This window comes from Rutilus rutilus (assembly GCF_951802725.1).
Source record: "Rutilus rutilus genome assembly, chromosome: 12".
NCBI lineage: Eukaryota > Metazoa > Chordata > Actinopteri > Cypriniformes > Leuciscidae > Rutilus > Rutilus rutilus.
Genome location: NC_140217.1, coordinates 10,118,058 through 10,132,347, shown reverse-complemented (window position 1 = coordinate 10,132,347; position 14,290 = coordinate 10,118,058). Strand labels below are relative to the sequence as shown.

Sequence of the window (14,290 nt, the reverse complement as noted above, 5' to 3'; positions counted from 1 at the left end):
ATGGAAGTCATTGGGGCCAGTCAACTGTTTGGTTACTCATATTTTTCCAAATATCTTTTGTGTTCAGCAGATGAAAGAAAATACTTTAGAAAAGCTTAAGGGTGAGTAAATGATGACAGAATGTCAATTGTTGGGTGAACTATCCCTTTAAAATGAGAAATTGCTGAAAAGTAGGAACTGCACTTTAGCACCACCTGGTGTAAGACAACGGAATCGACCGAACGAACATACACATGACAGCTTGTTCTAAGAATACAAATATGGTGTAGTTTGGGTTGGGTGTGTCAACTTAATCACACCTCGACAGAGTTTTTATTTTTTGGGAGAAGCGTTACATAAAGAGAACAGAGAGACAAGATTATGTAGGTGTCGTTTTCATTTTCAGGGCCAAAGCATAATTGTATTGGTCCAACGGCTATTTTGTAAAGACTAAAACGCAATATGTTTCAGACTCTTTTGACTCCACCTGCTGGCTTGTATATGCATCATGAGCACTATTAACTTGAACGTCATCGAGTCATCGACTGACTGCTGGCTTGTTGAAGTGACACTGAAGAAGGTGGAACAGGGTGTCAACTCTCTGGGTTTTATTTCAATAGGCTCAGTCTGAAGGATTATATCGTCTGATATTGCTTTCTCAAAGCTTCGACATCGATCGTATAAAGTTTTCTGGATCTCAGACAGCGCGTGGTAAGAATATTATTGCTATATTGTACCATCACATGGTCTTGTAAAACATAAAATACTGTTCAAAAGGTTTTTTTTTAACGTCAAATGATTAATCCATTAAGCTTTTACAGTAGTAAAATATGTGTAGCAGCTGTTATTTAGGCGGAAACTACAGTTACCATGGTAAATATTTGCAAGGGTGAGTGAGGGCAAGATAGCTATGTGAACATGTTCAAGATGACGTCAAAAAGCTCTCGATCACATCTTTTAGTCGTGACTTAGCCTGTATTCATAACTTATTGACTTCTAGTCAGTTTAAGTTATGTATTTGTAACTTAACTGACTGAACTAGTGCATTTTTAAAGATTAACTTTTATTGTAAGAATGGGATACCCTTAGGAATGGGATGCCGTCAGTGGCTTGTTTCAAAACCTGAGCTGCCTAACAGTTAGCTAGTAATTTAACGTTAGCTAAACAACTTTTGGGCATTGGATGCAATTATGATGGAAAACGCTAAGTAGGCAGCTTACTAGGAATTCAAACAGCCTGTTTTTGTTGTTGTTTCAGATTGATTGCATTAAAGGGTTAGTTAACTCAAAAATGAAAATTGTCAATAATTAACATAACTCCCCCTTATGTCCTTCCATCCAAACCCGTAAGACTTTCGTTCATCTTCAGAACACAAATAAAGATATTTTTTGATGAAATCTGAGCGATTTCTGTCCCTCCATTGACAGTCTAGGCAACAACCACTTTGGCGCTTCAAAAAGTTCATATCGTAAAACTAACCCATATGAATTGAGCGGTTTAGTCCAAATTCTCTGAAGAGACTCGCTTTACATGATACATTGATTAAATTTAGGCTTTTGTTCACGTATAAACATTGATCAGCGAACATAAACAAAAGCTCAACCGAACCTGCTTGATGTGCGAGAACAAACCTCATTGGTTCTTGCGGAAGCTCAAACATGCTGTGTAACACATGAGAATAAACCTCATTGGTTCTCTCAGATTTCATCAAAAAGATAATAATTTTTTTCTTTACAGGTATGAGACAACATGAGTGTGAGTAATTAATGACATAATTATAATTTTTGGGTGAACTAGGCCTATCCCTTTAATAATGTTTTCTATTCAATGCAGGTATAGGCTAGTATTAGTAAATTCCACTGTGCCTGATCAATTTTGTCAGAAAAAAATATAGTAAAAGTTTTAACTTTATCTCTGCATAATATTTAGTTGAACATGACAGATTGCATAACATTTTGGCAAATCTCACGCATCAGGGTGGACCGGTACGGAAAGTGAAGAAAGTGTAGTTTATTTTCCACTTTATATTTAAAAGGTTGCTTAGCAGAGTACATAATGGTGTAACAGTGTGCGGAGGCTTGCTTGACTCATGCTGGCAGTGTTGAGCTGAAACAAGAATGAAGACATTCTTTTCCAGTCTGGCTTGAACTACACGGCACCATCCATGTTTTTGTAAACATTATAAATAGCCTGCATACCATAGAGGTAGATACACAAGAAAGTCCTTCAATGTGCATGGTCTGAAAGTAAAAGGGTGACATTAAACATGGTTTTATGTTGTTCTTAGAGTTCTGTCACATGTCCTGGAATATTTTGGTCCTTTAGCAACTTCCTATGACTCAGTTTATTTGATCTTTAAAGATTGTGAATTTGTCAGTCACTCCCTGGACATGAAATGTAGAAACGCCTTTTCCCAGGATACCTTCAGTAAATGATGAACCGATTTACCCAGGTTAGACTTTGAATCAGATTTTCCTTAGCAGATCTGTGTCACATGTTCATGCTGACCTCACTGTGTGGTTCTGTGTGAGCTGCTTTACATCTGTTTAGTAAGAGGAAGTGCTGATCCTGGTGCACAAGTACTGCATTAACACGTAAAAAACAAGTAACATTCAAATTCCAAAATCTCTCTTCCTAAACTTAAGCATAGGAAAACTTAGTTGCTGAGAAAATGCTAGTTGTTTTCAAACCACTTACTGCAAGTCCTTGCATGGGCTGTGCCTTGTCGGCTGTTTCTTTTCAGGAAGACTGTTTGAAATGCGGTTAATGCTTTTTTTGCTGTGATCACAACTTTGAGAGGGAAAGTGTCAGCCAGCTAGGCGGGTTGACGATTGTTTAGTAATCATCTGATCGTGGTTATTTGATTACACATTCGATTATTCTTTCTTGTAATATTTTTGAGATAACCAATAATTGTGCAGTTTAAATTTCAATCACATTTACCAAATAATATGAAAAATAATGTTGGCTAAACACATGTAGTCAAAAGGTCTTCCTTCATAATTATATTATGTTATGTTATGTTCTGTTATATTATATATTCAATCAAGGCTGGAAATGCAGGGGAAGTCCAGGGAGTGAATTTCAAAGTTGGAGTTCCAGTTCAAATATTTAGTATTAGCCACCAAATAACATATTAGGTTTACACTGTAAGGAACATGAACAAAGCAGAATTAAATCGTTAATCGCAATAAAATTCAAAATATTCACAAAAATCTAACATTTAATTAGTCAAATAGTTCAATTCAATTCAATTCAAATTTATTTGTATAGCGCTTTTCACAATACACATTGTTTCAAAGCAGCTTTACAGAAAGTGCATTTCAGAAATGTACATAGAAAAATAAAGTTAGTTAATCATATTAATTTAGGGCATAACATCGCTGGCGTCGAGTCGTCTCTTCACAGGCGTCGAGTCGTCTCTTCACGGGTGTTGGGGCATCTGTAGTTTCCATGAGAGGCTGGATACAAACTGGAGCTGACGAACTCTATTTACCTCGGGACTAGCGTCTCGAGATAACAACAGAAAAGCAGATGGGAAATAATTAGCATAGCTGCTGTTCATAATATTAATGCATTTGATCCGATTTAACTGTAGTATAAAAGGTAATCATTATGTGAATGCTTGACTAAAGAGCTGCGTCTTTGATCTAGTTTTAAACTGGGCCAGCGAGTGTGAGCCTCGAACAATATCAGGAAGATTATTCCAGAGTTTAGGAGCTAAATGTGAAAACGCCCTCCCTCCTTTAGTGGACTTAGATATCCTAGGAATGACCAGAAGCCTCAAATTTAGTGATCTTAAAGAGCGCGATGGATTGTAGGGCGATAGAAGATCCGTTAAATACTCAGGAGCTAAACCATTTAGGGCTTTATAGGTCAGTAGTAATACTTTGTAATTGATACGGAACTTAATAGGTAACCAGTGTAGAGATGATAGAATTGGTGTTATATGATCATATTTTCTTGACCTAGTAAGAACTCTAGCAGCTGCATTTTGGACTAACTGTAGTTTATTGAGGATGCAGGACAACCAGCTAATAAAGCATTACAGTAATCTAGTCTCGAGGTCATGAATGCATGAACTAATTTTTCTGCATCAGAAACAGATAGCATATTACGTAGCTTAGCAATGTTTCTAAGGTGGAAAAAGGCTGTTCTTGTAACATATGAAATATGATTTTCGAAAGACAAGTTGCGGTCTAGTATAACTCCCAGGTCTTTTACTGTAGTGGATAAAGTAACAGGACATCCTTCTAAATTAAAGTTGTATTGTAAGAGGTTTTGTGGGCAGTTTTTTGGACCAATAAGTAATACCTGAATTTAAAAGCAGAAAATTACACGTCATCCAGTATTTTATATCTTTAACACACTCTGTCAATTTAGATAATTTAGCGTTTTCATCTGGTCGTGATGAAATATATAATTGAGTGTCATCAGCATAACAGTGGAAATTAATTCCATGTTTTCTTATAATATTACCAAGTGGCAGCATAGCATATATATTGAGAATAGCAGAGGGCCTAACACAGATCCTTGCGGCACTCCATAGTTTACTGAAGTTATCTTCGATTTTTCCCCATTTAAACTGACAAAATGGTAACGGTCTGATAAGTACGATCTAAACCAGTTTAATGCCTGTCCCTGAACACCAGTGTAATTTTGTAGTCGATCTAAGAGTATTTTGTGATCTATAGTGTCGAACGCAGCGCTAAGATCGAGTAAAACTAGTATTGAGATACAGCCTTGGTCAGAAGCTAGAAGTAAATCATTTGTAATTTTAACGAGCGCAGTTTCTGTGCTATGGGGCGGTCTGAATCCTTACTGAAATTTTTCATAGATATACTTTTTCTTGCAAGAAAGAGCACAATTGAGCGGACACCACTTTTTCTAGTATTTTAGACATAAATGGAAGATTCGAAATCGGTCTGTAATTTGCTAGGTTATTATGATCTAATTGTGGTTTCTTAATGAGAGGTTTTATAACTGCCAACTTGAATATTCTTGGAACATGACCTAAAGATAAAGACGAGTTAATAATATTGAGAAGAGGCTCTTCCACTACAGGTAACACTTCTTTCAGTAGTTTAGTGGGTATTGGCTCTAATAAACATGTTGTTGGTTTAGATGCGATGATAAGTTTATTTAGCTCTTCCTGTCCTATAGTTGTAAAGCGCTGTAGTTTTTCTTGAGGGGCGATAATTGAGGCTGAATCATAAGACACCATTAAAGATTGTACATTTACAATTGTGTTTCTGATGCTTTTTTATTTTCTCAGTGAAGAAATTCATAAAATCATTACTACTAAACTGTAATGGAAAATTTTGTTCAGGTGATGTCTGTTTATTTGTTAGTCTAGCCACGGTGTTAAATAAAAACCTTGGATTATTTTGGTTATTTTCTATTAGTTTGCGGAGATGCTCAGCCCTGGCTGCTTTTAGGGCCTTTTTATAACGTGACATACTGTCTTTCCACGCGAGTCTAAAGACCTCTAAATTAGTTTGTTTCCATTTACGCTCTTAATTATGAGTTTCTCTCTTGATAACATGCATAGCGCTGTTGTACCATGGTGCTTTACTTTTCTCTCTGACCTTTTTTAATCTAATTGGTGCAACAATTTCTAATGTACTAGAGAGAATGGTGCTCATAGTGCTAGTTAGTTCTTCTAGTTCATCTGTTTGTTTGGGTTCACTGAGCAGCTGAGATAGATCAGGTAAGCTATTTGAGAAAGATATTGGAAATTAGTATTCCAACAATTCTATCTTATGGCTATTTCATGATTTGTGCAGCTCAACAACTTTTGTCACGCATCATTACTGTATCCTATCTCTTTCCCACAGTGATGGATGACTATTAGAATTTGACCTGTGTTTCACTTCATATATTTATAGCCCAGTGAAACAGGAAGTCATGACTTATCACGTAGGCCAGTGAGTAATCACTTGGATTTTTACTCATTAGAATTTGTAGGGGTGCCAATAATTGTGGCACACATATTTTGGAGAAAAACATTTATTTAATTTATTCCACATTTATATATTGTGTAAATTAACTTCAATTAAATGTTAGATTTTTGTGAATATTTTAAATATTATTATGCATTATTTGAGAAGATCCAAAGCTGTTTTTTTTGGCAAAGGGAGGTTGCACAAAGTATTAAATGAAGGGGTGATTCATAGACTATATTTCAGAAAAAAATAAAAAATACAATTTGTTTTATGATAATAATTTTTTTCCTTTCAACTATTTGACTTTAATTACAGGTTAGATTTTTGTGAATATTTTGAATGAAAAACTAAGAGGAGAAATTGCAAAAGCAAATTTTCACAGTCAGTTTCGCTCATATTTAACAAGGGTGCCAATATTTGTGGAGTCTACTGTATTAGTGTGATCATTTATCATCAGCACAAAATGTATGATCGTGACAGGCCTACAAACAACAGATGATAACTACATACAGGCCTACATAATAATGGCGGTTGCATAAACTAATTGAATAACAAGGAGATTGTACTCCCAGATAATTTATTTCCAAAAACCTTTCAGTTCATGTCTTTTATGCATGCCATTGTAGGAATTAAAATGGAAAGAAACCTTTCAAAACACTGGGTGTGGACTTGCACTGGGTGTAGGCGGATTTGCAGAGTGAATTATGTCCACTTATCTGTGTTGTGCATCTGGACCTCTCAAAATCTACACGGCCACATTGCTATCTTGACCACAGAAGTCTTGATGGGAAAAGACGTTGAACTTGAAGCAGGAAGGATATTCTAAGTTTAGTGCTCTCTCAGAAATGTTCTACTAGTCATTTTACATTTATGTCTGTATTGTTTTCAAAAATGAAACTCGCTGAACTTCTCACACCTGCAATGCTTTATTAATTATTTTCCCTGCTTTCTCTCTTCAATAATTAGCCTAGTAAGAACAATAGAACAAGTCAAAAGAACAAGTAATTGTAGAACAATAACTTAATTGTAGAACAATTGGTAACCAGTAAAACCACTGCACAAATTTCATGATTAGGAAAGGTATTACAAAAAAAAGTGCTGTTGATCTTAATATCACTTATTAATATTAAACAATTAGGTCTATATAATAATCAAGTCTATATAATTACTATTGATGTTTTTCATAAAGGTGCTTTAGGTGTTTTTAAATTGCTTTAAAACCACTGACATTAATAATATAACTATATAATATTATTATGATTCACAAACAATTGTTAAACATTTGAGCACAAGATGATATTTTAACATTATTTAAAAAAAATCTTCAATGACTAAATATATAACTGGACAAAAAGTACTTTAATTGACTTAGTCACAAAATGCAAAGCAATTCAGGTACATTTTGAAATGTTTCAAGTTGGGAACTGTTGTAAGATGACTACAGAGTGACATGCTATTGCATTTGTGTTATGTAGCTTGTAAAAAGAGGATGTGACAGCTTGAGCAGACTCACAAATGTGCTCTACCACATCAAACTCTTCCTCTACTCAACATGGACTGCGTGGTCCCAGGCGGCGGGGTTTATGTAAATTTTAGGGTTAGTGATGTCACTAACCCGGGAGGAATGTCGTGTAGTCCCTACCAGCCGTTTGTTGTAGTCCTTAAAAAACGATTTCTTTAAAAGCAAACATCTTCCTTCACTTGGAACTTTGCAGATGTTGTTTATGCTCAAACAGCAACATTACACACTTACTAAAGTTAGAAAAGTGAAATCATAATCAACCACCCCTTTAAGGTGTTTAGATAAAAACTTTATTTATCCCTAAGGGGGAAATTTAGACGTTACAGCAGCATAAACAAAACAAAAACAAATATTACATTTAAGAAGACAAAAACATGTTTTCCGAAGATAAATTGTGTAGGGAGACCAAATAACATTATAACAGATATATCATTAAATATATATGGGCTGTTTTACTTGTTTAACACTTTATCACTTTATCATAGATTTAGAGTTATTTTAATATATTTTAGGACTGGATGGGAGAATTTTTGGAAAAGGCTGCAAACAAGTTTTCTTGGTTAAAACGGGTAACACTTGATCATTTGAGTACTCGTAAAGAAAGAACAAAGAATAAATAAATTCCTATTTTTGTTTTGGTGCAAATCTGATTTGAACTTTGGTTGCATCTGCACTTAAGTTTCACAAATGGTATCTTATGGGATCTTATCTACCCAACAGGAGTTAAAGCAGCATGTCAAGGTCAGATTTCCCTCCGGGTTACGATGATTCCCGGCTGCTCTCAAACCCTCAGCCTGGGGGAGGTTACCCCGCTTCTGCCCCTCCATATGGCTTCAATGCGTACGGGGGACAACCGCCTTACCCACAGCCCAATGATCCATACGGAGGACAGCCCGCACAGCCCAATGATCCATACCGAGGACAGCCTGCGGGATACCCGCCACCAAGTCTACCAGTCATCCCTGTCATTCCTTCCGGTATAGGCAAGTTGTATTATTTCTTGTATCTAGTAAATCTTCACTTTTATAGGCTTTTACTATCACCGTGTTCATGCTCCTGAAACATTTAAGAACAAAATATGTAAATATTTTGTCCTCCAGGCCAGCTTACTATGTAGCAAAGTTCAATTGGTTTAGGATGTGGTTCATTACTCAAATTTAATTTTAGCAGATCATATTCCGGGCATTGAGTTGAATTTACACTGAAGTCATCATTTTTCATAATGTGTTCCCTGTATTCTAGCTCTAACCAGATTAGTGTTGTTGGGCCAGTAATATAGTGTTTAATTATGGCTCTCTGGAATACTTGATTCTCATTGGTCAGTCACAGTTGTCCCTGGCAACCAATTTCTTATATTTGGAATTTTCAAGTCTTGTATATCACTCTGATCTAATTTAATAAACTCATTTAAAGGGATAGTTCACTTCAAAATGACAATTCTGTCATCATATACTCACCCTCAAGTTACCAAACAGGTAACTGGAACCATTGACTTCCATAGTATTTTTCTTCTTTTTTTTTCTACTATGGAAGTCAATGGTTCCAGTTACCTGTTTGGTTATTGATATTCTTCAAAACATCTTCCTTTGTGTTCAGCAGAAGAAAGAAATTCATACAGGTTTAAAACAACTTGAGGGTGAGTAAATGATGACAGAATTTTCATTTTGACGTGAACTATTCCATTAAATGTCCATTTATTTATTTATTTGGTCATAACTTTTGCAATAATATTAGCTGGCTGTACCTGATCACTTTAAAGTCCTCGCCAGTATTTAATTGACTGCACATTATCCCTTACATAGTTGGGCATTTCTTTAACTATTGGCACAAATAATCCTAACAGAGTTTTCACACTCTCACTAGTTTATGTAATTTGTCCACTAACACAGTGGACATACATGCGTCACATGAGAATTTTGCCTCCCCCTTTCATGAAAATTCCTTCCACATCTCAAATGAGTTCAATATTCATGGAAATGACATTTAAAACTGGATTTTTGGAATATAATGGCCAACTCTTGTTTTACTTATTCATTTGCTTATCTTTGCTACTTATGCCGATTTCAAAACTAGCATTTAATGTATTCAGACAATTAAAATGTTCACACTTTTTGCATAATTTAATAAAATTGGAAATGACACACAATAATTGCACATTCGATTTGTAAGTGATATTTGATTTCTCTTGATTTACATCACGTCTCATATTTCATATTTCATCTAAAACATGCTCTTCACTGGCACTGTAAACAAGCACACTAACTTCAACAAACTATATTGGGTAAAACTTGTTAGAAATGACACCCTACCATCATTTCAAATTTGATATTGATTTAAAAATGTCACACAATAAATATTGTTTAGATGATCATGGTTTTAAAGGGTTAGTTCACCCAAAAATGAAAATTCTGTCAGTAATTACTCACCCTCATGTCGTTCCAACCGCGTAAGACCTTCGTTCATCTTCGTAACACAAAAATTAAGATATTTTTGATTAAATCTGAGAGTTGTCTCACTCCTCCATAGGCTTTCAGAGGGACCGAAACTTGCTGGCCCAGAAAAGTTATTAAAGAGATCGTTAATATAGTCCAAGTGACTACAGTGGCTCAATCTTAAGTTTATCAAGCGACGAGAATACTTTTTGTGCGCAAAAACAAACAAAAATAACGACTTTATTCCACTATTCATTTCCTTCTCTCTGGGCCTCTAGTTGGTTCAAGTAGTGTTTTTGCGTAGCGCGTCTGTGTTACACATCACCACGTAGGCTCACAATTGGCCGAAGCGGGTCATGTGTGTGATGTGTGATGACGTGCAACACAGACGCGCAGCGCAAAAACACTACGAGGCCCAGAGAGAAGGAAATTAATAGTGGAATAAAGTCGTTATTTTTGTTTGTTTTTGCGCACAAAAAGTATCATCGTCGCTTGATATACTTAAGATTAAGCCACTGTAGTCACTTGGACTATATTAACGATCTCTTTAATAACTTTTCTGGGCCAGCAAGTTTCGGTCCCTCTGAAAGCCTATGGAGGAGTGAGACAACTCTCAGATTTAATCAAAAATATCTTAATTTGTGTTCCGAAGATGAACGAAGGTCTTACGCGGTTGGAACAACATGAGGGTGAGTAATTACTGACAGAATTTTCATTTTTGGGTGAACTAACCCTTTAAGCTTCATAAAATGTAGTTTTTACTGAAAACATTATTGTTACAGGTGACGACGAAGGATTTACCACCACAGATGGATTCGAGAGTACCAGTGTTCGTCACAGTTTTATACGGAAAGTAAGGAACTTTATGAGAATGTTGTCATTTAAGATAAAAGAGACCATATTATGCCCTTTTACAAAGTCTTGATATAGTATTTGGGGTCTACTAGAATAGGTTTTCATGCTTGAATGTTCAAAAACACCTTATTTTTCACATATTTTGCATTGTAGCAGCACCTCTCTTCCCAGTCTCTCAGCAACACTCTGTTTAGTTCCTCTCTCTGTAAAGCCCCTCCTTATTGGTCAGTGGTATCAATGTGTTGTGATAGGTCAACCACTTTTCGGAAATGTCATTCCCTTTACCATAATCATACGTTTCATCTTCTCAGCTGCTAACAATGGTGTCAGGTTTGCCTTATTAATTCAATAAATTCAGATGGAAAAACATCATCTCTTGGACATGGCCATAACGCACATGCTTATGCCTTGGGCGTCAGTTATTTAAATTAGGAATGTTGTTCGTTCCCGAAAGAAAACTCAAGTCTACAATCGAAACGTTTCAGGGAGTTCATAAAAACTGAGTTTACTAATATAGACAATAGCTCCCTTTGGAGTGGGATTTGTAACTTTGCAGACCTTTTTCATGCTCAAATAGAAACATGAAAGTTGACCATGTAAAAAGGCATAATAGGTCCTCTTTAATTAAAATTGTTTTTGAATATTATAATGGATAATAATGTTTCCATTGTGTTTTGCAGGTTTACCTGATTCTTTCTGCTCAGCTTCTTGTCACAGCTGCCGTCGTGGCTATTTTCACATTTGTGTGAGTCTCTGTTCTTGGTATGGTTACTTCATGTGCTTTGTGTTCACAGAAAAAAAGGTTCAACGTTATCACTGCTTGTTTATCATTTTACTTTGTGATTTAAACTCAGATGTGTGTTTTTGTTCATACAGGGAACCCGTAGGAGTGTATGTGAGGAAAAACCCAGCCATTTACTGGGTTTCATAGTAAGAACTTAGACATTTGTTTGTTCACATTGTCAAATACTTTACATTTAAAACATTAAATGCAAATGTTGGACAATATTTTTTCCAGTGCTATCTATTTCGTCACACACATCGTACTGGTTTGCTGTCAGGGACCCAGGTGAGATGATTGCTCCTTTTCTGAATCAACCTCATAGCAGCTACTGGTCATAGTTTAGTGACACAACGAGGACACAAAAATCATACCACAGTATAAACAAAAAACTGATTTAATCTAAAAACTGTAGCCCACTACAAACATAAGTTGTCATGTGAACCAATGGATTTAGCATTTGCTCTGTCACTTTTTAGGAGGCGTTTCCCATGGAACCTGATCCTGTTGGCCATCTTTGTGAGTTGGGAAATTCACTTTGAATGAATTAAGTGGAAATGTGGCCAAACCTGTAATGGTCAATATTGTTTTTTCATGTAATGGTGTAGAGAAAGTATTAAAGGGATAGTTCACCCACAAATCAAAAATCTGAACACAAAAGAAGATATTTTAAAGAATGTTGGTAATCAAACAGTTGACGGTAGCCACTGACTTTCATAGTAAGAAAAAAATACTATGGAAGTCAATGGCTACCGTCAACCGTCTGGTCTTTTGTGTTCAACAGAAGAAAGAAACTCTTACAGGTTTGGAACAACTTGAGGATAAGCAAGTGATCTAAGGTGGACTATCCCTTTAAGGACGTTACATAAAGTCTTTGCATAACATTGCATATTTTGTTTTGTTTTAGACACTGGCCTTATCGTTCATGACTGGAAATATTGCAAGGTGAGTCATGTCTCACACAAGATGAGATACAGTAGGTGGTGGAAACGGTAAAATAGCATGACTATGGCATGAGGACTGTCAACAGAGTGTTTCAATGGTTATATATAGAATATATAGGATTAAAAGGGTTTATTTCTCCTTCTCAGCAAGAATTAAGTGCAACTCTGTGCAAATTCCTTTTGGGGTCGTAAAAAGTCTTATCAGTCTTAATGTGTCCTGTAACAGTGTGTTAGCTTCATTTGGGATATACAATAAGTACATGAGTATGTACATGTGAAACAGGACTAACATAAAGTGATACCAATTTGTGTTTGCAGTTATTACAGTACTAAGGCAGTGTTCCTGGCCCTGGGCATCACTGTTGTCGTGTGCGTTGCGGTAACAGTCTTCTGCTTTCAGACTAAGGTGGGGTTCATATTTAATATGAACAACAGCAACATGATTTTACATCTAAGCATTGTGTCAAAGTGTGTGTTAACATGCTTTTCTATTCTTATATAGGTGGATTTCACTAAATGTGCAGGCTTTTTCGCCATACTCGGAATCGTGGTGTTTGTGACTGGCATCATTACGGTTATCGTGCTGTCATTCAAATACGTAAGCATGACTTTGCGCCTTGTATTTGCACAAAAATTGTAATTTGTTCATTTAACTGTTATTTTCTTTGTTTGTTTTTCAGGTCCCATGGCTTCACATGCTCTATGCAGCTATAGGAGCCATTGCATTCACTCTGGTATGTCTATTCACAAATTCAGTTTCACCTTTTTTGGAAGACTTTGGTTCTGCATGGGAACATTGTTTACCCTTTCCATCCTGAAAATCACTTCTTTGCGTTTATCTGTTTTTTAAATATTAGTTTCTGGCCTATCATACCCAGCTGCTCATCGGGAACAGGAAGCTCTCCATCAGCCCAGAGGAGTATGTGTTTGCTGCTCTCTCCCTTTATGTGGACATTGTCCAGATCTTCATTTTCCTCCTGCAAATTATCGGATTTGCGGAGAGATAGAAGCTTCAAGCTGACGGATGAAGCTTTTCTGTACTTTCATAATAGCTTTACTCTTTATGCACTATGCAGTGTCTTCTCAGTCGATTACAAACCAATATATACTCAAATAATACTGAACTTGTAAAATATATCTAGCATTTTAGTAATCAAACAAAGGGATGAATATAATTTCCATGACTAATTATTTCTATGATTAACCACCCATATGCATACATTCTAATAAAATATTAGTTATACTACATAGCCATTCCTGTGTTCTGAGGTCCATGTCATGGTAATGGATGCTCACTTTTAGAAATGGGTCTGTATTATGCAAATTTCTACTGTATAGACTTTGATTTGCTGTATTTACTATTGATGTTACTTGGGTGTGGTACATTTTGGACAAGGGTATAGGTTTTCTGCCGTGTACATACAATCTAACTGTATTTCAGTATATGAATTTAGAGTATTTATTGCACATACATTTTTTATAGAATATAAATGTATATCTACAAATGTTTTTTGCTTTAGCTTTGGGAAATGTCTTTGAATTTGATACTATACTTAAATGTCACAGATTGTGATGTACAGTGGTGCCTTTCCATTTTTGTTTAGCGCCAAAGGTATACTGTAAATAAATTGTTATAAAAAGTGTTACTTCTAAATAAAAATAAATTTGTCATAGAATGATATAAACAATGTAAACGTGTATTTTCTGTTACAATGTTCTCAGACAACAATGTGGCTAAAGTTTGATATGCAGTTGTTATCGTTAGGATAGGCATGATAAAAAGGGACAAGTATTATTCAGATATTTCATAGATTTTTTTTTAATAGATAATA

At 35.6% G+C, this 14,290-nt stretch overlaps 1 protein-coding gene across 2 annotated transcripts; it reads left to right on the top strand.

The window, feature by feature from the left end:
• Nucleotides 1-212: 212 nt before the first annotated feature.
• Nucleotides 213-14,146, top strand: tmbim1a (transmembrane BAX inhibitor motif containing 1a). 2 transcript variants are annotated; one of them, XM_084426691.1, is made up of 12 exons: nucleotides 213-690; nucleotides 8,167-8,429; nucleotides 10,661-10,731; nucleotides 11,414-11,478; nucleotides 11,610-11,663; nucleotides 11,752-11,802; nucleotides 11,994-12,033; nucleotides 12,422-12,459; nucleotides 12,777-12,864; nucleotides 12,961-13,056; nucleotides 13,139-13,192; nucleotides 13,316-14,146. In XM_084426691.1, the coding sequence occupies exons 2-12, from the start codon at nucleotides 8,180-8,182 to the stop codon at nucleotides 13,463-13,465; spliced, it is 957 nt and encodes a 318-aa protein (XP_084282817.1). In that variant the 5' UTR covers nucleotides 213-690; nucleotides 8,167-8,179; the 3' UTR covers nucleotides 13,466-14,146. The 2 variants fall into 2 exon arrangements, with proteins under 2 accessions (XP_084282817.1, XP_084282818.1); XM_084426692.1 differs by having other exon boundaries at nucleotides 242-690; nucleotides 8,167-8,423.
• Nucleotides 14,147-14,290: the final 144 nt, after the last annotated feature.

Bases quoted from the DNA above. Each gene is read 5' to 3' on its own strand.
- tmbim1a (XM_084426691.1), top strand. From the start codon at position 8,180: ATGTCAAGGTCAGATTTCCCTCCGGGTTACGATGATTCCCGGCTGCTC. The intron at 8,430-10,660 runs GCAAGTTGTATT...TTATTGTTACAG, and splicing joins TGTCATTCCTTCCGGTATAG to GTGACGACGAAGGATTTACC. The intron at 11,479-11,609 runs GTGAGTCTCTGT...TTGTTCATACAG, and splicing joins GTGGCTATTTTCACATTTGT to GGAACCCGTAGGAGTGTATG.